Source organism: Lissotriton vulgaris, chromosome 9 (genome assembly GCF_964263255.1).
Source record: "Lissotriton vulgaris chromosome 9, aLisVul1.2, whole genome shotgun sequence".
In the NCBI taxonomy this organism is placed as follows: Eukaryota; Metazoa; Chordata; class Amphibia; order Caudata; family Salamandridae; genus Lissotriton; species Lissotriton vulgaris.
In genome coordinates this window covers 575,935,126-575,959,439 of record NC_141697.1, presented here as the reverse complement: position 1 = coordinate 575,959,439, position 24,314 = coordinate 575,935,126, and the positions used below count along the sequence as shown (strand labels likewise).

The 24,314-nt window shown below is 44.2% G+C and overlaps 1 protein-coding gene across 1 annotated transcript; it reads right to left on the bottom strand.

The window, feature by feature from the left end:
* Positions 1 to 787: 787 nt before the first annotated feature.
* Positions 788 to 4,300, bottom strand: LOC147691861 (uncharacterized). The gene is made up of 2 exons (XM_086939483.1): positions 4,228 to 4,300; positions 788 to 1,623 (listed from the first exon to the last, which is right to left on the bottom strand). The coding sequence occupies exons 1-2, from the start codon at positions 4,298 to 4,300 to the stop codon at positions 788 to 790; spliced, it is 909 nt and encodes a 302-aa protein (XP_086795609.1).
* Positions 4,301 to 24,314: the final 20,014 nt, after the last annotated feature.

Genomic DNA, 24,314 nt, shown 5'->3' with positions numbered 1-24,314 from the left:
GGTATGCAAGATAGTTTTGACATGCTGTATGCTGCACAACCTGGCCATCCACAAGGGGATCCCCCTGCTCCTGGACGATGGTGAGGAACCAAGGCCACCACCTGCTCAAGGACCTGAGTCTAGTGATGAGGACAGTGGAGAGGATGAAGGAGTAGACCTGTGCCAGCAGTTCATCGAACGCTACTTCACTTGAAGGTGGGTGACGAGGTACAACGTGTACATTGTGTGGTGTGGTTGCTGTTGTTGTGAAGGGCAAGGCGCGGATGTAACAGACAGGCACACGTTCAGTCACCTGGGTGTGGTAAAAGTGACATTGACGTTGCATATGTGAACGCATGCTGGACCCTATTTGTTCACACATACAGCCCATTGTCTAGTATGCCTGTGTGTCTTGTGTATGTTTTGTGTAGTGTTCTACCTGTGATGGTACAATGAGACCAGTGACTGTTGTGTCTCCCTAGGTGCTACAGATGAATCCTGCACTACATACTGTACATCATTTGTACACATCATAAACATTGTCTACATTGTAAATATTGCACTAAAAACGATACAGCACAAAATCTGGTGCATCAGGTATTTTATTTTGACAGTGGACATGTGATTTGTGCGGGAAAATTTACATGACAGTGGGGAATGAGTAGTGAGTTGACAGTCCTGTTCGCTGAGATGCAAGAGTAGAGTCCACATGGATGTGGTGACCCAGTCCAACAGACAGGTGACATTGCTAAGGAAATGTAGGTAAAGACAGTTCAAACAGTCAATGCAGTAGGGAAGAGGGTTGTCATCACGGCTGGCTCTGTGACTGGTGTGTGGCAGGTGCTTTGCCTCCGGAGACTCCCAGGCTCTTCTTTGGATGCCCCCTAGGTGTTTTTGGTGGTGGGGGGCCTGCTGAATGGCCAGCGGCGTCATGGGACTCATCCCTCTCTGTTGGCGCAGGGGAGGATGGTGCACTGTCATCCTGCGGCACAACAGGTGGGGATGGAGGTGGTAGTTGGAACACAGTCCTGTCCCTCTGCAACGCCACTTGCTGGCCCATGAGGTCCACCATCTGTCCAAGGTGGTTGTCGATGGACCTCATCAGAAGGATGAGCTCCTGTAACAGTTCATCCGACCGGCCACTTTGTCCCTGGACCTCTTGGTATGCCTCCACTAAACTGGTGAAGTGGTCCAGGGATGGTGTCCACTCCTCCCGAGGTCTGGTGGTGGCCCTGGCACTCCCACCTGCTCTTCTGCCACGGACCTCTTGCCTCGCCACTGTCGGTACACACACTCTCTCCCTGCCCTCCACAGTAGTTGCTGTGAGCTGGTCATCCCCTGGGACAGGGAGGGTGCTGCAGGTGGTACTGGTGGTACTAGTGGTAGTGGCGGTGGTGACTGTGGTGGCTGCGGTGGAGGCAGAGGCTCTGACAGCAGGGCTCTGCTGTGCTGTTGTTGCAGCAGACGTGGTGGTGGAGAGGATGGGGGCCTGTGACCTCTGGGTCTGTGGCACACCAGATGGGCCGGGCGGGAGCTCATCTTCCAAACTTTCCTGGGAGTCCACATCTGAGAGTCCATGTGCCCGGGGTGGAGACTGGCTATGCTGGTCGTTGGTGTGGTCCTCAGCAGTGAGTTCTTCATCACCTATGGAGTAGATGGGGAATGGTCAGTGTTGGCTACAGTGCAAGTATAGTGTCAGCTGCGTATAAAGGACTGTCTGTACACTTCACAAATATGAAGTAACCAGTAGTATAATTCATTGCAACACTGTGTATAATTTCACGGTGCAGAGGAACATCATTTACTCATACATGTTGGATGTCAATGCATTGCATGCAATTGTTTCTGCGTTTCGGGATGCAGGTCTCCCACACACACATCAGGAAGAGTTAAGATAGCTACCTACCGGTTAAGTGAGGGAGAACAGTGCAATGGATGAAAGTTGCTCCTGGGTGTGGGAGGCCTCCATGCTGCTGGGGTGTGGGACAGGGTCATGCTGGTAGTAGGAGTGCAGGCCTCCCACCCCAAACATGTCTCCCAGTGAGGATGGCTGCCTACCTGTTAGGTGAGGGTGGACAGTGCAATGGCTGACACATGCTCCTGGGTGGGGGAGGCCTCCATGCTGCTGGAGTGTGGGACAGGGGGCATGTTGGGAGTGGTGATTCAGGGCCTCCCACCCCAAACTGTGCTCAAATACAAGATGGATACCGACCTGTAAGTCTGTTTGTTGAACTGTGCAATGGCTGACACATGCTCCTGGGTGGGGAGGCCTCCATGCTGCTGGAGTGTGGGACAGGGAGCATTCTGGGAGTGGTGATTCAGGGCCTCCCACCCCCAAACTGTGCTCCAATACAAGATGGATACCGACCTGTAAGTCTGTTTGTTGAACTGTGCAATGGCTGACACTTGCTCCTTGGTGGGGAGGCCTCCATGCTGCTGGAGTATGGGACAGGGGGCATGCTGGGATTGGTGATTCAGGGCCTCCTACCCCCAAACTGTGCTCCAATACAAGATAGATATCGACCTGTAAGTCTGTTTGTTGAACAGTGTAATGGCTGACACTTGCTCCTGGGTGGGAGAGGCCTCCATGCTGCTGAAGTGTGGGACAGGGGGCATGCTGGGAGTGGTGATTCAGGGCATTCCACCCCCAAACTGTGCTCCAATACAAGATGGATACCGACCTGTAAGTCTGTTTGTTCAACAGTGCAATGGCTGACACTTGCTCCTGGGTGGGGGAGGCCTCCATGCTGCTGGAGTATGGGACAGGTGGCATGCTGGGAGTGGTGATTCAGGGCCTCCCACCCCCAAACTGTGCTCCAATACAAGATGGATACCGACCTGTAAGTCTGTTTGTTCAACAGTGCAATGGCTGACACTTGCTCCTGGGTGGGGGAGGCCTCCATGCTGCTGGAGTATGGGACAGGTGGCATTCTGGGAGCGGTGATTCAGGGCCTCCCACCCCCAAACTGTACTCCAATACAAGATGGATACCGACCTGTAAGTCTGTTTGTTGAGCTGTGCAATGGCTGACACATGCTCCTGGGTGGGGAGGCCTCCATGCTGCTGGGGTGTGGGACAGGGGGCATGCTGGGAGTAGTGATTCAGGGCCTCCCACCCCCAAACTGTGCTCCAATACAAGATGGATACCGACCTGTAAGTCTGTTTGTTGAACTGTGCAATTGCTGACACATGCTCCTGGGTGGGGAGGCCTCCATGCTGCTGGAGTGTGGGACAGGGGGCATGCTGGGAGTGGTGATTCAGGACCTCCCACCCCCAAACTGTGCTCCAATACAAGATGGATACAGACCTGTAAGTCTGTTTGCTGAACAGTGCAATGGCTGACACTTGCTTCTGGGTGGGGAGGCCTACATGCTGCTGGGGTGTGGACAGGGGCATGCTGGTAGTGGCAGTGCAGGCCTCCCATCCCCAAACATGTTTCCCAGTGAGGATGGCTGCCTACCTGTTAGGTGAGGGTGGACAGTGCAATGGCTGACACATGCTTCTGGGTGGGGAGGCCTATATCCTGCTCAGCTGTGGGCCAGGAGGCATGGTGGGAGTGGTAGTGCAGGCCTCCCTCCAACGGACAGACATCACAGGAAAGATAGCCTACCTGTTAGGTGAAGGGAACAGTGCAATAGCTAACACATGCTTCTGGGTGGGGAGGCCTCTATCTTGCTCAGCTGTGGGACAGGGGGCATGGTGGGAGTGGTAGTGAAGGCCTCTCTCCCCCATACAGGCCTCCTAAGCAAGATGGCTAGCTACCTGTTGTGTGAGGGTGGACAGTGTAATGGTGTTTAGGTATTGCAAGGAAGTACTTCTCAGTGAGTTGTTTGGCATTTGTTTGTCCGTACCAGCCTCCGCTCCCCCGGCTACTCCTGTGAGACTCTCAGGAAGCAGTATAGCAAGCACCTTCTCCTCCCATGGTGGGAATGTTTTCGGTGGGATGGGCGGGCCACTGCTAGTCACCTTTGCAAGCGTCCAGTTCTTACTCCTCCGATCCTTGACAAACCTCTTGAGATCATGCCACCGCTTCATGTACAATTTTTTTATTAAATCAGAATGTTTTTTTTTTACATTAGTGGTGGTTTTGTATTGTTCTACCTAGTTGACTATTGGGGTCCCGATGTATGATAAATGATATGGTGATGTGAAATAACTTTAAGTAAGGCTGTTGGGATTGAGACCTAGAAATTTGATTGACTTAAGCATGGTGTAAATCTTCCCAGGAGAAATCTTTTTCTTACCTACCTGTGGTACCCCTTCTCTTGGGTGTGGGGTCGCTCCCATTCCTCATTTTTTCCACCCATTCAAACAAAGTCATGACATGAATTTTAAAAAATAGCAACACGCTTTTAAAAAGTCTTTCTTTTCATTCTAAACAGACAAACATTTTAATAACAATGCACAACAAAGAAGACCAAAGGAAAACACATCTTCTACAAAGACTCAACAACTCCAAACTAAAAAGGTAAAACTGACAAAAGTGCAGCAGAAGGGAAATGGATGTTGTAAAAGTATCATTTACTATTCTAACTCCAAGAAGATGCAACAGTAGGAAAAGTGATGGATAGTGTAGGGGTATCATTTACTATTCTAACTCCAGGAAGGTGTAGCAGTAGGGAAAGTGATGGATAGTGTAGGGGTATCAATTACTATTCTAACTCCCGGAAGGTGCAACAGTAGGGAAAGTGATGGATAGTGTAGGAGTATCATTTACTATTCTAACTCCAGAAAGGTGCACCAGTAGGGAAAGTGATGGATAGTGTAGGGGTATCACTTACTATTCTAACTCCAGGAAAGTTTAGCAGTAGGGAAAATGATGGATAGTGTAGTTGTATCAATTACTATTCTAACTCCAGGAAGGTGTAGCAATAGGGAAAGTGATGGATAGTGTAGGGGTATAAATTACTATTCTAACTCCAGGAAGGTGCACCAGTAGGGAAAGTGATGGATAGTATAGGGGTATCATTTACTATTCTAACTCCAGCAAGGTGCATCAGTAGGGAAAGTGATGGATAGTGTAGGGGTATCAAATACTATTCTAACTCCAGGAAGGTTTAGCATTTCGGAAAGTGATGGATAGTGTAGTTGTATCAATTACTATTCTAACTCCAGGAAGGTGTAGAAGTAGGGAAAGTGATGGATAGTGTAGGGGTATCAAATACAATTCTAACTCCAGAAAGGTTTAGCAGTAGGGAAAGTGATGGATAGTGTAGTTGTATCAATTACTATTCTAACTCCAGGAAGGTGCAACAGTAGGGAAAGTGACGGATAGTGTAGATGTATCATTTACTATTATAACTTCAAGAAGGTGCAACAGTAGGGAAAGTGATGGATAGTGTAGGGGTATCAATTACTATTCTAACTCCAGGAAGGTGTAGCAGGAGGGAAAGTGATGGATAGTGTGGGGTATCAATTACTATTATAACTCCAGGAATGCGCAACAGTAGGGAAAGTGATGGATAGTGTAGATGTATCATTTACTATTCTATTCGAATAGAAATGAAGTAAAGCTTGAGAGAAAACATGGCGGCCACCGGCTAGAGTGGTGCGCGCGTCCTGGCAGCTCCTCTGCCGTATCGCCGCGTTGCAAGGATTTCAAGGATTAGACAGCGTTGTTTTTGCAGGGATTTCCCGGCGCGGTTAATGGTGCGCGAATGAAGCTCTGACCCCGCCCCCCCCCCTGGAGTGAGTGAGTGAGACGTCCTCGGTCTCCAGTTTCTGTGAGCCAGGCCCCCCGCCACGTGAACCCCCAGGCAGACGCCGCTTCTACTTTCAGCCCGGGCTTTGATCACCTGCCGTGCTGTGCCGTGTTGTTTTGCTGCACCCGCGGATGTGCCTGCTGATTGAAATCCGCCCCCCGCATTCCGTCTCTCTGTGCCACTGGGGTCGGGCAGCCATGGAGCTTAGGCGTTGCCGCAGAGCGGCGGCGCGGGGGCTTCTGACAAACAGACTGGGAAGGGCTGCTGCCAACATTAGAAATGGGCCTGACTCCAACACACTAGCACTGGCCACCGAGTTCACAGAACCCTCCAGCATCTCAGAAAGCTCAGCGCTGGATCCGGACACTGTGAGTAGGGTGGAAGGGGAGACAGGGGATGTTGATTATTGCCCCGGGGATACCAGCCTCAGAGCAACGAACAAGAAGATTACTCCCAAGCAGACCACCAGAGTTCTAGGCCAGCGGAAGCAAAGGAAGAATCAGAAAGCTGGGAAAAAACAACAAGTCCCAGAATGCACCATTAGTGAAGGGAAAAGCCCGGGCAAAGTCACAGTGAGTGATAGTGCTACAGGGTTGGCTGAGGAGGTACAAACAAGGGGGGGGGCGTGGGCGAACCAGAAGTGTAGCAGCAATAGCAATAGTAAAAACAGTAAGCATAGCAAGGAGGTGGGCAAGAGTACAAAGGCCAGGGGTCAGAGCAGTACGACAAGGGTGACTCCCTCCCTGCGCTCCTTTTTCAAGGTGATTCCCCAGGTTCTGGACCTGTTGCCAGCCTCAGAATCTCGTGCTCTAACACCAGTTCCACCATCATCAGTAGCCTCTGCTACATCATCAGCTACAGCTACACTTACGTTTGTCCCCGTACAGCCCGGGACGGCAGACGTATCTCCCATTCCAGTAGCAGAAGGGGACCAACGGCCACATGCATCAAAGTAAGGTTTTGCGATTCCTTATTTGCGATTTTTAGGGAATCGCAAATAAGGAATCGCAAAATGGGATGCATGATTTAAATCGCATAATATTTGCGATTCGGTAAAAATCGCAATTTTTACCGAATCGCAAATATTATGCGAATTCTAATTTGCGATTTCGCAATTCCCATTGATTCCTATGGGCCAAAAGGCCCATAGGAATCCATGGGAAGGCATTGACATTTTGCGAATTTCAATTAGCGATTCGCAAAATGTTAATGCATTCCATGGGTGCGGGGGTGGGTCCAAAGGACCCCCCCTGCACCCCTGAAATGTATTTTGAAGTGCATGTTTCACACACACATGTCCTAAGGACATGTGTGTCTGTAACATGACAGTGTTTTAAAATGCAATTTTGAGCATTTTAAAACATTTTTGCAAATTACCACGAGGTTCACCCTCGTGGTAATTTGCACCCCCTAATTGTGAATTCGCAATTTGAAACACAATCATACATTGCTTTTAAGGAATCGCAAATTTGCGATTCCTTAAAAGCAATCACATTTTTGGAAATCGTAAAAAATAGCGATTTTCACAAAAATGCATGATGCATCCCAAAAACCTATTTAGGAATCGCAAACGGCCGAATTTACCGATTCGCACAGTTTGCACTTCCTAAATAGGTTGATGCATGTGGCCGCTAGACTCCCAAGAAAAGGCACCAATAGTGTTGGTGGGGGCAGGTATCACAGGTATTGTAGGTAGCACAGCAGGCAAATCAGCAGTGGGGAGGAGGTTGAGGAAGTGGGGGGCATCAACGGAAATGGTAACAGTGTTGGAAATACGCTGGAGGCTCTTATGGCATCCATAGTCTCAATGAGGGAGGAGATTAGAAATGATTTTGCTGTTTCCAAGGCGAACCAGAACGATATAAGGTCCTCATGTGAGATCTTAGAGAGGAAGGTGGATGATCTAAATGAGAGAACGGAGGAGTTGGAAGGGGCAGTGGGTTTACTGAAATCCAGTCTGGGGATCGCTGAAACTAAAATTCAGAACTTGAGGCGAGAGGGAGACGCCATGCGAGAGAGGGTCGAATCATTAAAAAATTATTCACGGAGAAACAATGTCCGGCTCTTGAAGATCCCCGAAGGAAAAGAGGGAGGAGATGTAAAGGCATTTGTCATTAAGATACTTAAGGACTCCCTTGACCTCGAAGAGTCAGCGGAGGAGCTTGAGAAGGACATTCAACGGATTCACCGTGACCCCTTCCGTCTAAACCCAGGGAGAACCAAAGCCAGGAAAATCTTGGTTAACTTTCTCACCTATTCCCTGAAGGAAAACATTCTAAACCTGGCCTTAAAGGCTCAGTCATTGAAGGGCCCGGACTTTGTGTTTGAGATACGATCAGACCTGTCAAAGACTACACTGGACAGACAGTGGGAGTTAGGCCTCTCGGGGCCACAGTGCAGATGCGATTCCCTGCGTTCCTACGCGTGATGTACAATAATAAGATGCATAATGTCCGATCACCAGTGGAGGCAGATGAGCTTTTGGAATCCATCAATAATCACTCTCAGGGAGGGGTGTAGGCAGAGGTTCTGGTTTTTGTTCTAGCCCCCATTCGATCCACACATCTAGAATAAACTGCAAAGGGGACGTAAGTTAGAGTGGGAGAATCCTTAAAAATGCCTTCCATAGCATTAAAAAAAATATATCAATATCTTTGGACTTAGGGGTCTAATACCTTAATTAAAACATTTTAAAAAAAGAGAGGAAAAGGTCAAATTGGGGGAAAAAATATATGGGGTCCTTTGCACATAAGGGGGGGTGTGTGGGGAGCACTTCGTAGCAAAACAGTGTGTAAATTAAGAAAAGGAAAAAAACAGGTAAAAGGTTTTTTTTTTCTCTTCCTTTCTCACATGAAATAAAACATCGTAATTAGATAAAGCACTCCGGCATGAGGGTGTTATCTTGCCTCTTACACTGGGGCGGGTTTAGGTAAAGTCTCCCGATTGTCAATTCTTTGCATGCCGCTAGGCCTAACAAGGTCTGGGCGGTATGGAGAGGGGGGGCTGTCGGAGGACGCATATCCGGCTTCACATGAAGTCGGATTAAGAATGGGTGGGTTTTCCAGGGGTGGGGGGCGGGTCAGGGAGAGGGGGAAAATGATAAAAAATCCTCATAAGGTTGTTCTCCATTTTGAAGGTCAGTATTTTAGTTGGGCAGTCACTTATCTTCAGGCCAGAAAGTTAGGCAAGCGGGAGTATGGAGAAGGGAGAGGAAATCTATTCGTTGATGTCAGCCCAGTTCCTGTCCTGGAACGTCAATGGTCTGCGGGTGGGTAGCAGAAGGGATCGAATTTTGCAATAACTAAGAGACTCCCCCGCGCAGATCATTGTGTTGCAGGAGACACATCTTTTGAAGGCTGAGGCTAATGGCTTATTAAAAAAACATAGATGGATAGATAGTTTTTATAGTACGGACCATAATGCAAATATCAGAGGGATCATCTTTATATTTAAAAAATCTGCGAAAGTTCAGATCTTGGATGTTAAGGAGGACCAAAGAGGGAGATGGCTACTGCTGAGAATCTCAGTGGATGGCTGGATCTGCACAATGGTCGGCTACTATGGCCCCAACTCGGATGATACAACATACCTTGATATTATTAGCAATCACTTGATTTCTTCACAAGACCCTATAGTGTGGGTATAAGATTTTAATATTGTGCTCAACCCCAAACTGGATAAAACACCAAGCTCCAGAGCCAGTGTATTCTCCAAGTCAAGGCAATTGCTCATTGTAGCAATGCTGTAACTTGGACTGGCAGATCTGTGGCGGGAAAGGGCTGGCAATAAACTAGGGGTCTCCTTCCGTAACTTGAAATATAAACATAAATCAAGGATTAATTATGCTTTGTTTACTTATGGCCTTAAGGACTTACTAACCACCATAGAATATCTCCCGTCCCATCTTTCGGACCATGCAGCTTTAAGTTTCACTCTCAAGTTAGAGTCTCAGTTGAAATATTCTTCCTGTTCATTTGACCGTACCTTACTGCTGGAAGCAGAGGAAGTTGACTTCCTGGTATCTGAAACTAGATCTTTCTTGCAGATCAACCTAGACTCTGCAGCTGTAGCAATAGTTTGGGAAACATTAAAAGCCTTTCTCAGGGGTTGTATATCAAACAGAGCCTCTTATAGGCGGAAAGTATACCGGGAAATGATAAGCAAGATCGAGATGGAGATGAGGATTTTAGAGATAAAGCTGGGGGATTCCATTGGGTCTCTGGAGGAACAGAAACAATTAGGAATATTAAAAAGACAATTGGAAAATATCCTCCAGGAAAGGGTGGCGAAAAGGTGGGAGGTTTCTAGGATCTCGCACTTCGAGTTTGGAGAAGCGGCTGGAAGGATTTTGACTTGGAAAGTCAAGGCAGATCAAGCCAAGAATTATATCAGAGAGATAAGAGTGGAGGGAGAGCCCGTGACAAGGACCTGTAAGCAGGAGATAGGGCAGGCATTCTTTGAATTCTTTGAGGAGATTTATAGGGAGGACACTCCGAATGATGTGGCCAAAAGAGATACTTGGCTTGGTAACATCTCACTGCCTACTCTTTCAACAGTACATATGAACTGTTTGGAGATGACCATTTCGGAGTCTGAAGTCAGCAGGGCAATAGGGCAATTAAAGCAAGGGAAGGCGGCCGGCCCGGATGGCCTGCCATGAGAGTTATATCGAGTCCTGGGCGCCGCCGTTGTTCCTATTTTGATGACCCTCTTCAATGGAATATTAAGGAAGGGGGAAGCCCCCCCAAAATCTAGGGGGGAGGCGATTATTGTCTTAATCCCCAAGCCAGGGAAAGACTTAACTGACTGCAGATCGTATAGACCAATCTCGCTCTTAAACAGCGATTATAAGATCTTTGCGTCCATCATGTCTGCGAGATTGGGGGCCATAATAGGAGAAATTGTACAACAAGCTCAGAAAGGGTTTATTAAAGGGAGGCAGCTATCTGACTTAACTTATGACTTGGTAGGGTCAATCGACATCGCCTCAACCTTTTCTCTTCCTTTGGCCACTCTCACCTTAGATGCGACAAAGGCCTTTGACAGGGTCAATTGGCGCTTTCTGGAGGCTGTGTTGAAAAAGTTTGGCTTTGGGGAGGGCTTTTGTCGCGTCATCTCTCTGATGTATAGTGCTCCATTGGCAAGGCTTATGATAAACGTAGTCCTGACAGAACCCTTTAAAATCTCGATTTGTACATCGAGCCATTTGCCCAGATTTTGCGGGGAGATGAAAATATCCCACCATTTAAATTCGGAGAGTGGGAGAGGCGGGTCGCACTGTATGCGGACAACATTTTAGTTTTTACGTCAGATCCAGTCAAAGCATTTCCCAAGGTAATCAAGCGGGCGGAGGAGTTTGTGGCTTATATCGGGGTACGAGATCAACGCCAGTAAAACTGAGATCATGGTGTGGAACATTCCCAACTTACATCTTGGAGTGAAAACATCAACGAGGTATCTCGGGATATGGGTGGTACAAGAGATGGGAGACATTACCCGAGTTAATTTGGAACGGATACACAATGAGTGTAAGAAGCTAATGAGATCATGGACTCACCTCCCACTAACAATCTTGGGTAGTATTAAACTAATCAAGATGTCTATCCTGCCTAAATTTACTTTAATTTTTAATACCATCCCATTGGCCTTCGATGGTAAATCACTGGATAAATGTCAGCGAGAAATCAACTCCTTTGTATGGAATTATAGGTCCACCCGGCTAGCGTGGAAAAAGTTGAGGAGGAGGAGAGAGAAAGGGGGGCTCGCCCTGCCGGCCCTGCAGTATTATGCATGGGCTTTTCAGTTGTCCCACACAAGAATGCTCTTAAAAACACCACAGGGTACATCTTCTGGGACAATGTTTAAAGCCATGCTGACTGGAGCGGACCTGTCAATGGACGGGTTCGTATTTAAATTTGGGGGACCAGAAATTTTTTTAAAAGGTCAAAATAAAAATATTAGCATCTCTGGGGTCAGCATGGTCTCAGATCAGGAAGAGAATAGGACTGTCCTACTACTCCAACTATGCACCGGTATGGGACTACCCTGGGTTACCATTATGCCTACAAGATAGACTGTCTATTCCAGTGAGAGACGCTGGGTGGGGGGTAAGATGGGGAGAGCTTGTGGCGGAAGGGGGGTTGAGGGCCTGGGAGGATTTACGGGAGTTGGTAGGCCCGGGCTTCTCTAGATTTAAATATCTACAGCTAGAAAGCTGGGCCAAGGTGTTGACTAGGAAGGGGGTTCCTTTGGGAAAGATATCTAGCCTGGAACAGCAGCTGGTAGAGCGGACGGGGGGGGCAAGGAGGTAGCCCTATGGTATTGGAGTATGTTGGAGGAGGCAGATGGGGAACTAGATCTCCCGGATCAACTGTGGAAGGAAGAGATGGGGTTCCCTTGTGAGGAGATATGGCTAAAATCTTTTACCCTCCTTTATAAAATCGTGAAGCCTGCCTGGCTCAGGCGAAATCATTTGTTCACGCTGCACCGGGAACATTTCTCTCCCCTGAGACTGTCAAAATTCATCCTCATGTCTCTCACGCTGCCTCGAAACATCTTCGGCTTTGAGACAGGCATAACTGGCCAGGCTAGGTCTTTTTTGTTCTATGTGATTCTCCTGGCCAGGAGGCAAATTCGTAAAGTTTGGATGGAGAGTCCGGCCCCCTTACACTCGGGTTGGATAACATCATTATACGAAACATCTAAAGTGGATCTTGCAAGACCTGGCAATAAAAAAAAATTTGCCTTTTGGGACTTGTTGGTTCAGTGGAGATGAAGGCCCGGGTTTTTTTTTTTGTTTTCTTTTTTTCTTTTCCCCTGGTCCAATGATTATGCCTAGATTGCCTCCATGGACCTAGGACAAGGGTCCCCTTCGAAATACTGTTGGTCCAGCAGGTTGAAAAACACGGAAATGGAGTAGGAGTGATAGCATGCTTGCATTCTATCATCCCCCCTCTGTACTTTTGGGATGCGCCTTCCGCCAGTAAAATTACATTCGTGTCTTGAAATGGGAGAAGGCAAAGATCTGAAGTCTTCTGGCAGGCGACACGCAAGGCAAATGAGGACAACAAAAAAAAAAGAAAGAAAAAGACTCAACAACTCCAAACTAAAAAGGTAAAACTGACATAAGTGCAGCAGTAGGGAAATTAATGGATGTTGTAAAAGTATTACTTACTATTCTAACTCCAAGAAGATGCAGCAGTAGGAAAAGTAATGGATAGTGTAGGGGTATCATTTACTATTCTAACTCCAGGAAGGTGTAGCAGTAGGGAAAGTGATGGATAGTGTAGGGGTATCAATTACTATTCTAACTCCCGGAAGGTGCAACAGTAGGGAAAGTGATGGATAGTGTAGGAGTATCATTTACTATTATAACTCCAGAAAGGTGCACCAGTAGGGAAAGTGATGGATAGTGTAGGGGTATCACTTACTATTCTAACTCCAGGAATGTTTAGCAGTAGGGAAAATGATGGATAGTGTAGTTGTATCAATTACTATTCTAACTCCAGGAAGGTGCAACAGTAGAGAAAGTGATGGATAGTGTGAGTGTATCAATTTCTATTCTAACTCCAGGAGCAGTAGGGAAAGTGATGGATAGTGTAGGGGTATCAATTACTAATCTAACTCCAGAAAGGTGCAACAGTAGGAAAAGTGATGGATAGTGTAGGGGTATCATTTACTATTCTAACTCCAGGAAGGTGTAGCAGTAGGGAAAGTGATGGATAGTGTAGGGGTATCAATTACTATTCTAACTCCCGGAAGGTGCAACAGTAGGGAAAGTGATGGATAGTGTAGGAGTATCATTTACTATTATAACTCCAGAAAGGTGCACCAGTAGGGAAAGTGATGGATAGTGTAGGGGTATCACTTACTATTCTAACTCCAGGAATGTTTAGCAGTAGGGAAAATGATGGATAGTGTAGTATTATCAATTACTATTCTAACTCCAGGAAGGTGCAACAGTAGAGAAAGTGATGGATAGTGTGAGTGTATCAATTTCTATTCTAACTCCAGGAGCAGTAGGGAAAGTGATGGATAGTGTAGGGGTATCAATTACTAATCTAACTCCAGAAAGGTGCAACAGTAGGAAAAGTGATGGATAGTGTAGGGGTATCAATTACTATTCTAACTCCAGGAAGGTGTAGCAGTAGGGAAAGTGATGGATAGTGTAGGGGTATCAATTACTATTATAACTCCAGGAAGGCACAACAGTAGGGAAAGTGATGGATAGTGTAGGGGTATCAATTGCTATTCTAACTCCAGGAAGGTGCAACAGTAGGGAAAATGATGGATAGTGTAGATGTATATTTTACTATTCTAACTCAAAGAAGGTCCAACAGTAGGGAAAGTGATGGATAGTATAGAGGTATCATTTACTATTCTAACTCCAAGAAGGTACAACAGTAGAGAAAGTGATGGATAGTGTAAGGGTATCAAATACTATTCTAACTCCAGGAAGGTGTAGCAGTAGGGAAAGTGATGGATAGTGTAGGGGTATCAATTATTATTCTAACTCCAGGAAGGTGCACCAGTAGGGAAAGTGATGGATGGTGTAGGGGTATCACTTACTATTCTAACTCCAGGAAGGTTTAGCAGTATGGAAAATGATGGATAGTGTAGTTGAATCAATTACTATTCTAACTCCAGGAAGGAGTAGCAGTAAGGAAAGTGATGGATAGTGTAGATGTATCTTTTACTATTCTAACTCAAAGAAGGTCCAACAGTAGGGAAAGTGATGGATAGTATAGAGGTATCATTTACTATTCTAACTCCAAGAAGGTACAACAGTAGAGAAAGTGATGAATAGTGTAAGGGTATCAAATACTATTCTAACTCCAGGAAGGTGTAGCAGTAGGGAAAGTGATGGATAGTGTAGGGGTATCAATTATTATTCTAACTCCAGGAAGGTGCACCAGTAGGGAAAGTGATGGATGGTGTAGGGGTATCACTTACTATTCTAACTCCAGGAAGGTTTAGCAGTATGGAAAATGATGGATAGTGTAGTTGAATCAATTACTATTCTAACTCCAGGAAGGAGTAGCAGTAAGGAAAGTGATGGATAGTGTAGTTGTATCAATTACTATTCTAACTCCAAGAAGGTGCAAAAGTAGGGAAAGTGATGGATAGTGTAAGGGTATCAATTACTATTCGAACTCCAGGAAGGTGTAGCAGTAGGGAAAGTGATGGATAGTGTAGGTGTATCAATTACTATTCTAACTCCAGGAAGGTGCAACAGTAGGGAAAGTGATGGATAGTGTAGGGGTATCAATTACTATTCTAACTCCAGGAAGGTGCAACAGTAGGGAAAGTGATGGATAGTGTAGGGGTATCATTTACTATTCTAACTCCATAAAGGTGCACCAGTAGGGAAAGTGATGGATAGTGTAGGGGTATCACTCACTATTCTAACTCCAGGAAGGTTTAGCAGTAGGGAAAATAAAATGATGGATAGTGTAGTTGTATCAATTACTATTCTAACTCCAGGAAGGTGGTGGCAATAGGGAAAGTGATGGGTAGTGTAGGGGTATTAATTACTATTCTAACTCCAGGAAGGTGCACCAGTAGCGAAAGTGATGGATAGTGTAGGGGTATCAATTACTATTCTAACTCCAGGGAGGTGCAGCAGTAGGGAAAGTGATGGATAGTGTAGGGGTATCAAATACTATTCTAACTCCAGGAAGGTTTAGCATTTCGGAAAGTGATGGATAGTGTAGTTGTATCAATTACTATTCTAATTACAGGAAGGTGTAGAAGTAGGGAAAGTGATGGATAGTGTAGGGGTATCAAATACAATTCTAACTCCAGGAAGGTTTAGCAGTAGGGAAAGTGATGGATAGTGTAGTTGTATCAATTACTATTCTAACTCCAGGAAGGTGCAGCAGTAGGGAAAGTGATGGATAGTTCAGGGGTATCAATTACTATTCTAACTCCAGGAAGGTGCAACAGTAGGAAAGTGATGGATAGTGTAGATGTATAATTTACTATTCTAACTCCAGAAAGGTGCACCAGTAGGGAAACTGATGGATAGTGTAGGGGTATCACTTACTATTCTAAGTCCTGGAAGGTGCAGCAGTAGTGAAAGTTATGGATAGTGTACAAATATTAAATGATGTCTTGAAGTTATAAAGTTTTAAACAAATATAATTAATTGCAATTTATTTTCTTTTTCTTAACAGAAAATGTGTACTGAACAGACTGCCTCATACATCAAATCCAAGAAAGGAAACCGCTTACTGAAACATGCAGGATATATATATATATATATATATATATATATATATATATATATATATATATATATATATATATATATATATATATATATATATATATATATATATATATATATATATATATATATATATATATATATATATATATATATATATATATATATTGTAAAGAGAGGATAAGTGAACCACAAAGACATTGGAGGTCTGTGCAATACTACTCATCCATTGCAGTGGCAGAGCGGTTACTCTTGGAGAGACCATCATTAAAACAACTGAACATAACCACTCTGCCTCTGCAATGGAGATTGAGGTTTGTGAAACAATCAATGAAATGAAGGAAATTGCATGCACCTCCAATGACACTTCAGGTTCTATTTTAAGAGAGGTTGCACAGCATGTCCCCAGTCAAGTAGCTAGCAGTATCCCTATTATTCCCAATTTGCGAAGGATCATTCAAAGACAAAAGCAGGCAAGTAAGACACATACTACAACTCCTCATACCTTTTCTGACATTCACATTCCTCCTGAACTCTCTGTATCTTTTTCTAATGAACCTTTCCTCCTGCATGACAACCAAAACCCTCTAGAACGTATTCTTATCTTTAGTACACCCTGCATCCTTGTTAAATTAGAGAATAGTGAAATTTGGATGATGGATGGGACGTTTAAAAGTACACGCCATCCTTTCACTCAAATTTACACTATTCATGCAAAGATTAATCACAATGTTATTCCCTTAGTATATAGTCTGCTACCTGATAAACAATCTGCAACCTACACTGAACTTTTTTCAGTGATTAAAAGCAAAACATCAAACAAAAGTCCTATGAAAATAATTGTTGATTTTGAATTTGCAATGATTAATGTGATCACCAAAACGTACACGGATACTCAAATTCAGGGATGTTTTATTCATTTTTCCCAGGCATTTTAGGGTAAACTTCAAAATACAACCCTGGTTGCAGATTATTCATCAGATAGCAAACTACAGTTTGAACGAAGATAAATTGGCACCCTTACTAAATTATTTTGAGGACACATGGATTGGACATCTAAGCAGATTGGGCCGCAGGAGGAAACCACGTTTCCATGTGGAGTGGTGGAACTGCTACATGAGCTGCTTAGAGGGAGAAGCAAAGACAAACAATGCCATAGAGGGATGGCATAACTGCTTCAACCATAAAATTGGAAAACCTAACCCCAAATTTTATCATTTTTTGGAATCTTTGAAGAAGGAGCATAGTTTCCAAGAAATGAGAATCTCTCAAACATTAACAGGTAGTCTAAACCCACGCATCTCCCAAAAATCAAAACAAATGTCTGAGAGACTATTGGCTATTATACAACAGTGTTCGTTGTGTGTGGCTTTAGACTACCTTGATAATGTTGCTAACATCCTACATTTTTAATTTTAATTTCCACATTACTTTCCTGCTTTGCCCTAAATTAAAATTACATTTCAATTCAATTGGCATTTTCATTTTACTAAATTATTTTTTTAAATTAACGTCTGGTCACCTTACCTTTAGTTGTCTTCTTTCTTTTTCTTCATCTTTAATCCCAAAATAAATCCATTTGGAAGTAAAATCCAACATCAAATCCAATCCAAGGATTGAAAAATAGTTTTGCAATCTTCTTTTTTTTTTAAATGTTCACCAATTAAAAAACCCTTTTTTTGAAAATCCATTCTAGATAATTTAAAAATGCAGTCCATTGGTGTAAAAACAGTCATCCAAGATCGAATAACATTTTTCCATAAAAAGTCTTCATCCATTTGTTTTCAAATAATCTTCATTATCCAAAAACGAAATCCAAAGCCATAAGAAAAAACATCTCCAAAATTTGAAATAGAAATCCTGGATCCTTCTTATTATTCGAAAAATCTATTCCAATTTACCAAAAAATACAATCCCAAAAACCTTATTTAAAAATCAGTTCTTTATAAACCATATTCCAAATGTCCATGTTCTTTGAATGATAAACTCCATAAAAATCCAAACTCCACATATTCTGTCTTCCACTTGACTTTTTTTGTACAGTGCATTTTTAATTAAAACATTGTAGATACTTTAATTAACTTTACAATGAGCTTATTTATCACTATTACTTTATTAATACACCTTTAATACTCTATACAGGCGACCCGACAAAGGCTTACTCTAGCTACATGATTGGCGAGATGCTGAAATTACAACAAAAACATTAAAAGTAACATATGGAACCTCTCCTTATTCTCTTTTTACAATAGATATACTCCTAAACTTTGAAATGTTTATAAATAAAGTTTAAAGTGTTTCCTACCTGAGCGCAGATCTGCTTCCTGCTGCTTTCTCCTTCAACGCTCTTCAAAATGTCCGCGACCTTGCACGAAGGACAATTTATTAATAATATGTTCAATTATATGTTCTAAAATATTTTTGAATATATGAAATATGCATATTTTTATTTCTTAAAAAATAAGAGAAGATTAATAAAAACTATTCTTTATAGAAATATATATTTTTTAAATAAATATATCTAATTACAATTTTGTAGTCTGTGTTTTATTATACTTATTTAAATTTAATCAACTCCTTTAATGTATGTTATTCAATCGATATTACTTATAAATTGTACTTACCTCTAATCTTGTGCCATTTCCTTCTGATCTATCCTGCTTCTTGCTTTAAATGAACTTCTAAATCTGTTCCGCGGCATTCATACCAGCAGCAATGGAAATAAATGAAGGACATTACTATCCATTGAAATCAATGCAAAAGCGTGGGGAAACATCTTTTCAATACTTTTTTAAATTAGTTATATATTTTTAATATAGTCATATGTTTTTTATTTAATATATAAAATTTTTTATAACATATTTATAATATTTTAAACTGTATAAAAATTAGTATATAATTATTATTATTATTTTTAGTTTATTATTAATTTCTGCCTTTTATATTTTAAAGATACCTTATTAAATAATACCTATTTGTTAATATTAATTAAAAAAAATTACTAATAATTACAACAATTTTATTAACTAAAAATACTTTCTTACATTTATTATTTTAATTCTTGGTACATATTTTTAAATACATTCTTTTAATAATAATTAACTATTAACTTGTTACATTTACAATTATTTTTTCTATTATATTTTTAAATAGTTTTTAAAATACTAGAGTATTAATTAAGTAATACTCCATTTATTACTATTAATTTATCAAAAAAAACTTTTTTTTTAATTTTTAAAAAACTTGAGTATTAATTGATTATTAATCATCTAACATATTTGACTGTTAACTTGTTACATTTACAATTATTTTTAGTTTAATATATTTCAAAAAATATATTTTTACATGCTTGAGTATTAATTAAGTATTAATCCATTGATTACTATTATTTTATAAATATAAAACTATTTTTTTATATTTTTAAAATACTCGAGTATTAATTGAGTATTAATCCTCTAACATATAACACTATTAACTTGTTACATTTCCAATTATTTTTAGTTTAATATATTTTTTAAAATATTTTTACATAATTGAGTATTAAACCTTTTATTACTTTTTATTTTTAAAACTAAAACTTTTGTAACTTTTTAAGCTCAAGTATTTTTTTAAATCATTTTATTTATATATAATTTTATTAAATTAATAAATATTTTTAATCCTTGAGTATTAATTTATAATTAATTCATAAATACATTTTTAAAAATAAACAATTTTTTAAAAATAATATATAAATAAACAATTAATACTTAAATTTAAACTACCAAAAATAGAAATAAAGACATGCGATGTAATGACATCTGCGTTGTAATAGCATGTGTTGTAAAAACATGCGTTGTAAAAGCAATTGCATTGCAAAAGATTCTTTGTAGTGGTAGTGCGTTGTAAAAGTTGCGTTGTAAAGGATGTTCCCCCAAGCTAACTAACCTTAGGAAGCTTGCTGAGGAGGCGGACCGCTGGGTGAGCACCCAGGTTCGCAAGGGCCCTGTGGGAGACTTCACCAAAGATGGGCAGGGTCCCCAGCAGAGAAGTGGGGGGACAGGGGCAAACAGAGGGAGTTCCTGAGAGGGCCCCAAGGTAATTCCCCAGGGAACCAAGGAGTGGTGTCCCAGCCTCCCCCTGAGAAGAAACCAGTGCCCCGACAGGTAGGCCTGTTCAGAGGGGGCCTCTTACTTTCTTTAAGTGTGGTCAAGTGGGCCACCAGTATTATGAACCCCCAGTGTCCCCAGAGGGACTCCAATGCACCACCCCGTGCACCCCCGCCAGATTGCCAGTGTAGCCCTTGGAGGGGAGGAGATGGGTGTCCAAGGTGGGTGGGATCCCGTAGAATTGACCCTTGTCTTGCAAGGAGACTTTGAGAAGGTCCCTAACCCTGCACTTCCTGCTAACACCAATATGTACAGGCAGTGGGTGACCATCAATGACCATAGGGTGGAAGCTCAGAGGGACACAGGAGCTAGTGTGACTGCTGTCAGCTCCGGTTGGTGTCCAAAGAGCAGGCTGTCCCCATGCATTCTGCCCAGTAGTGTCAGCAGACAACTCTGAGAGCCAGTGTGAGTTGGCTCAAGTTCCCTCCGAGTGGGGGGGGGGGTCTCAGGAACTCTTCAAGTATCTGTGAGGCCAGTCAAGCCGGTAGACTGTCTGTTGGGCAACAATTTAGAGAACTCCCCGTGGGCTACGGCGGAGAGGAAAGGTCACTTGGAAATGTTGGGTCTGCCTGAGTGGGCGTGTGCGACCAGTCGGTCCATGGCAGCCAGTAAGGATGTTCAGAAGGACCTGGAGCCTGAAAGTATGGCCCAGGCCCCTGCCTTAAAGAGAAGGGGTCGGGAGAGCGGGAAACCGGCCCCCACGGTTCCCATGGTCCAGGAGGGAGCAGACCTTGAGGGGGATGCCCTGGAGCTTACAGGGGAACAAGTAGCTGAACTGGGTGACCTGCCTGAGCTGACACAATGGCAGCAGGAAGGAGGGCCCACTAGGGAGGAATTTTGTGAACAGCAGAGAACGTGCCCTTCTACTGAGGGGCTGCGGCAACAGGCTGAAGCCCAGGCAGCAGGTGATCAGTCAGGGTCACATCTGATCTATTGGTAGAATGACCTTCTTTACAGCAAACCTAAGGGTAATGAGCCTCGGTAAGCCGGTACCCCAGCTCTTCAGAGCCTTCCTACTGGGGTTAGCTCCCGATGTGCCATTGGCTGGACATCTGGGGCAGACCAAGACCTTCGAGAGGCTGGTCACCCATGTTTATTGGCCCCAGATGCACAGGAGCTCAGATGCTCACTACAGGACATGTGTAACTTGCCAGGCAAGTGGGAAGACTGGGGGGAAGATCAAGCCCCCACTCCAGCCCCTTCCAGTTGTCAGTACCCCATTCAAGCGAGTGGGCATTGACATTGTGGGGCCTCTGGACCCCAATGCAGCCATGGGCAATAGGTTTATCTTGGTATTGGTGGTCCATGCCACCCGGTACCCTGAAGCCATCCCCCTCAGGACAGTGACAGCCCCCATGGTAGGAAGTGCACTGATGAGGATTTTCTCCCGTTTGGGATTCCCCCGAGAGATGGTGTCTGATAGGGGGACTAACTTCATTTCCAAATATATAAAGTCTCTGTAGGAGGAGTGTGGGGTAAATTACAAGTGTACAACTCCTTACCACCGCCAAGGTAATGGCGTGGTTGAGAGATTACACAGGACCAATAAGGGCATGATTATGGGCCTAGAGGAGCCCATGAGACGTAAGTGAGATGTCCTCTTGCCATGCCTGTTGTTTGATTACCGTGAGGTACCCCAGAAGTCACTAGGGTTCAGTCCTTTTGAACTGCTCTATGGTCACCCGGTAAGAGGGCCTCTGAGTCTGGTCAAGGAAGGCTGGTAGCAATCTCCCAGGAAACCTCCCCAGATGTGAAAATCTGGAAGCTAGCCAGGAAGAGATGAAACGCTGGCACGATCAGAATGCCACTGTGATTGAGTTTCAGCTTAGTCAATAGGTTTGAGTCATGGCACCAGTTAAACCCTGTGCGCTCCAGGATAAGTAGACCTGCCCCTTTGAGGTGGTGGAGCGCAAGAGTCCTGTTACCTACATGGTAGACTTGTGGTCTCCCAGGAACCCCTTGCTGGTCCTACATGTTAACCGCCTGAAGCCCCACTTTGAGAGGTCTGAAGTGGGCATGCTTCTGGCAACAGAAGCTGGGATGGAGGAGGAGAGTGAGCCTCTTCCTGACCTCCTGTGTGCAAAGGAGGAAGATGGGTCAGTGGAGGGTGTGGTCCTCTCCACTACACTGACCCCTGAGCAGCAGAGTGATTGTCGCCAACAGTTGGGGCAATTCAGTGATCTGTTCTCCCTGGTGCCAAGTGTCACTGATTGGTGCGTCCATGACGTAGACACTGGGGAAAGTCCTCCTGTGAAGCACAAGGCTTACCAAGTGACTGACCGGGTCAGGGCATACATTAAGGAGAAGGTCTCAAAAATGTTTGCTTTAGGAGTGATTGAATCCTCTTGCAGCCCTAGTTCCAGCCCTGTGGCCCTGGTACCAAAAGCTGCAGCGCCTGGTGCCACCCCAGTACTTCGGTTCTACGTGGACTACTGAGGTCTCAATTCAGTCACGAAGACTGACGCGCACCCCTTCCCCAGAGCTGATGAGCTCATAGATCGGCTAGGGGCTGCACGGTATCTCAGCACGTTTGATTTGACGTCTGGGTATTGGCAGATCGCCTTGACTGATGGGGCAAAGGAGAGGTCAGCATTCTCCACACTAGATGGGCCCTAAAGTTCGGGTGATGCCCTTTTGGATGAAGAATGACCCTGCCACCTTTCGGAGGTTGGTCAACAGGGTATTGGTTGGGCTGGAGGATTTCAGCGCCGCCTACCTGGATGACATTGCAGTGTTTAGTTCCTCATGGGAGGACCAACTGCGCCACCTCTGGGGAAGTGTTGAAGACACTGTGAAAGTCAGGCCTCACAATCAAGGCAAGTTCATGCCAGATTGGGAAGGGTTCTGTGGTGTACTTGGGACACTAGGTGGGGAGCGGCCAGGTGGCGCCCCTACGGCCCAAGATTGAAACCATCCTGGCTTGGGATCCCCCAAAGACCCAGACGCAGGTGAGAACCTTTTTAGGGCTCACAGGTTATTACAGGAGGTGTGTCAAGGGCTATGACAACATTGTTGCACCCTTGATGGAGCTGACTTCTTAGAAGCAGCCAAATACTGTGAACTGGACTGACACCTGTCAGAAAGCTTTTGAAGCCCTGAAGACTGCCATGTGCACCCCACCGGTTTTTCAGGCGCCCAATATTTCAAAATAGTTTGTTGTCCAGACAGACGCTTCTGAGCATGGTGTGCCATTCTGTCACAGATCAATGAGAAGGTACTAGGCCAACCTGTAGCATTCATTAGTAGGAGGTTACTTCCACAGGAACAGAGGTGGAATGCAATTGAGCGTGAGGAATTTGCTGTGGTCTGGGCACTGAAGAAGCTGAGACCATACCTGTTTGGGACTCACTTTCAGGTTCAGAACGACAACAGGCCCCTCAGATGGATGATCCAGATGAGGGGAGAGAATCCCAAGTTGTTGAGGTGGTCCAGTTCCCTTCACGGTATGGACTTTACGGTGGAACACCGCCTTGGTACAGAACATGCCAATGCTGATGGTTTGTCCAGATTTTTCCGCCTTAGTGATGAGAACTCCCAAGTGGTTGGGTAGTTCTCCCCACATTTCAGCTGAAGGGGATGCCTGTTAGACTTGGCACCATTGGCATGGGTCTCCCTTCTATTTTTCGCTTCTGTCTCCTCTGTGTTTTGCTGGTGTTAGATGCGCTGGGCGCTGTGCCACTGCCATTCAGTGCCACAGCACGAATGCTCCCTATTGTAAATTGACAGTATGAATTGGTATCATCCTAATTGACTCGAGGAACATGATAGGAAAGTCGAATTTGGTATGCCTGAGCTCCAAATATTAAAGTGCATCTTTTAGTGGCGGTTATTTTTATATTCTGTGTTTAAAACTACCACTTTTGGGAAGTAGGTATTTTCTTGCCTAAGCCTTCCCATGTGCTCTGCTCTTATGTGTATTGGCTGTTTGGTTTTAAAAGGTCAGGGCAGGCTGAGGCCGACCTGGATTAAATAGAGAGATCTGCAGTTGGAGTATGTGGAGGGGTGACTCTTTGATCTGTGCAGGGCTGTGCCTGGCAAGGGGACTAATGGCTCCACCACCCACTGTGTGTCTGATGGCAGACCCCCTCTTCCTGAAAGGCAGAATGCCGCCTCATAAATAAAGTGCTCCAGGACGACACCAAATTGGTTCTGGTTGGGTTCAGGGATTTGTGACTTTTTGAGAACAAATAATTTTGGTATAAAGATCTGTGCTGAAACCCCTACACTGTGTGTTACTTCTGGATGTCAAGACGAACC

Coding starts and splice junctions, on each gene's coding strand:
- LOC147691861 (XM_086939483.1), bottom strand. CDS start 4,300: ATGACTTTGTTTGAATGGGTGGAAAAAATGAGGAATGGGAGCGACCCC. Junction 1,624..4,227: donor CAAGAGAAGGGGTACCACAG/GTAGGTAAGAAA, acceptor TCTACTCCATAG/GTGATGAAGAACTCACTGCT.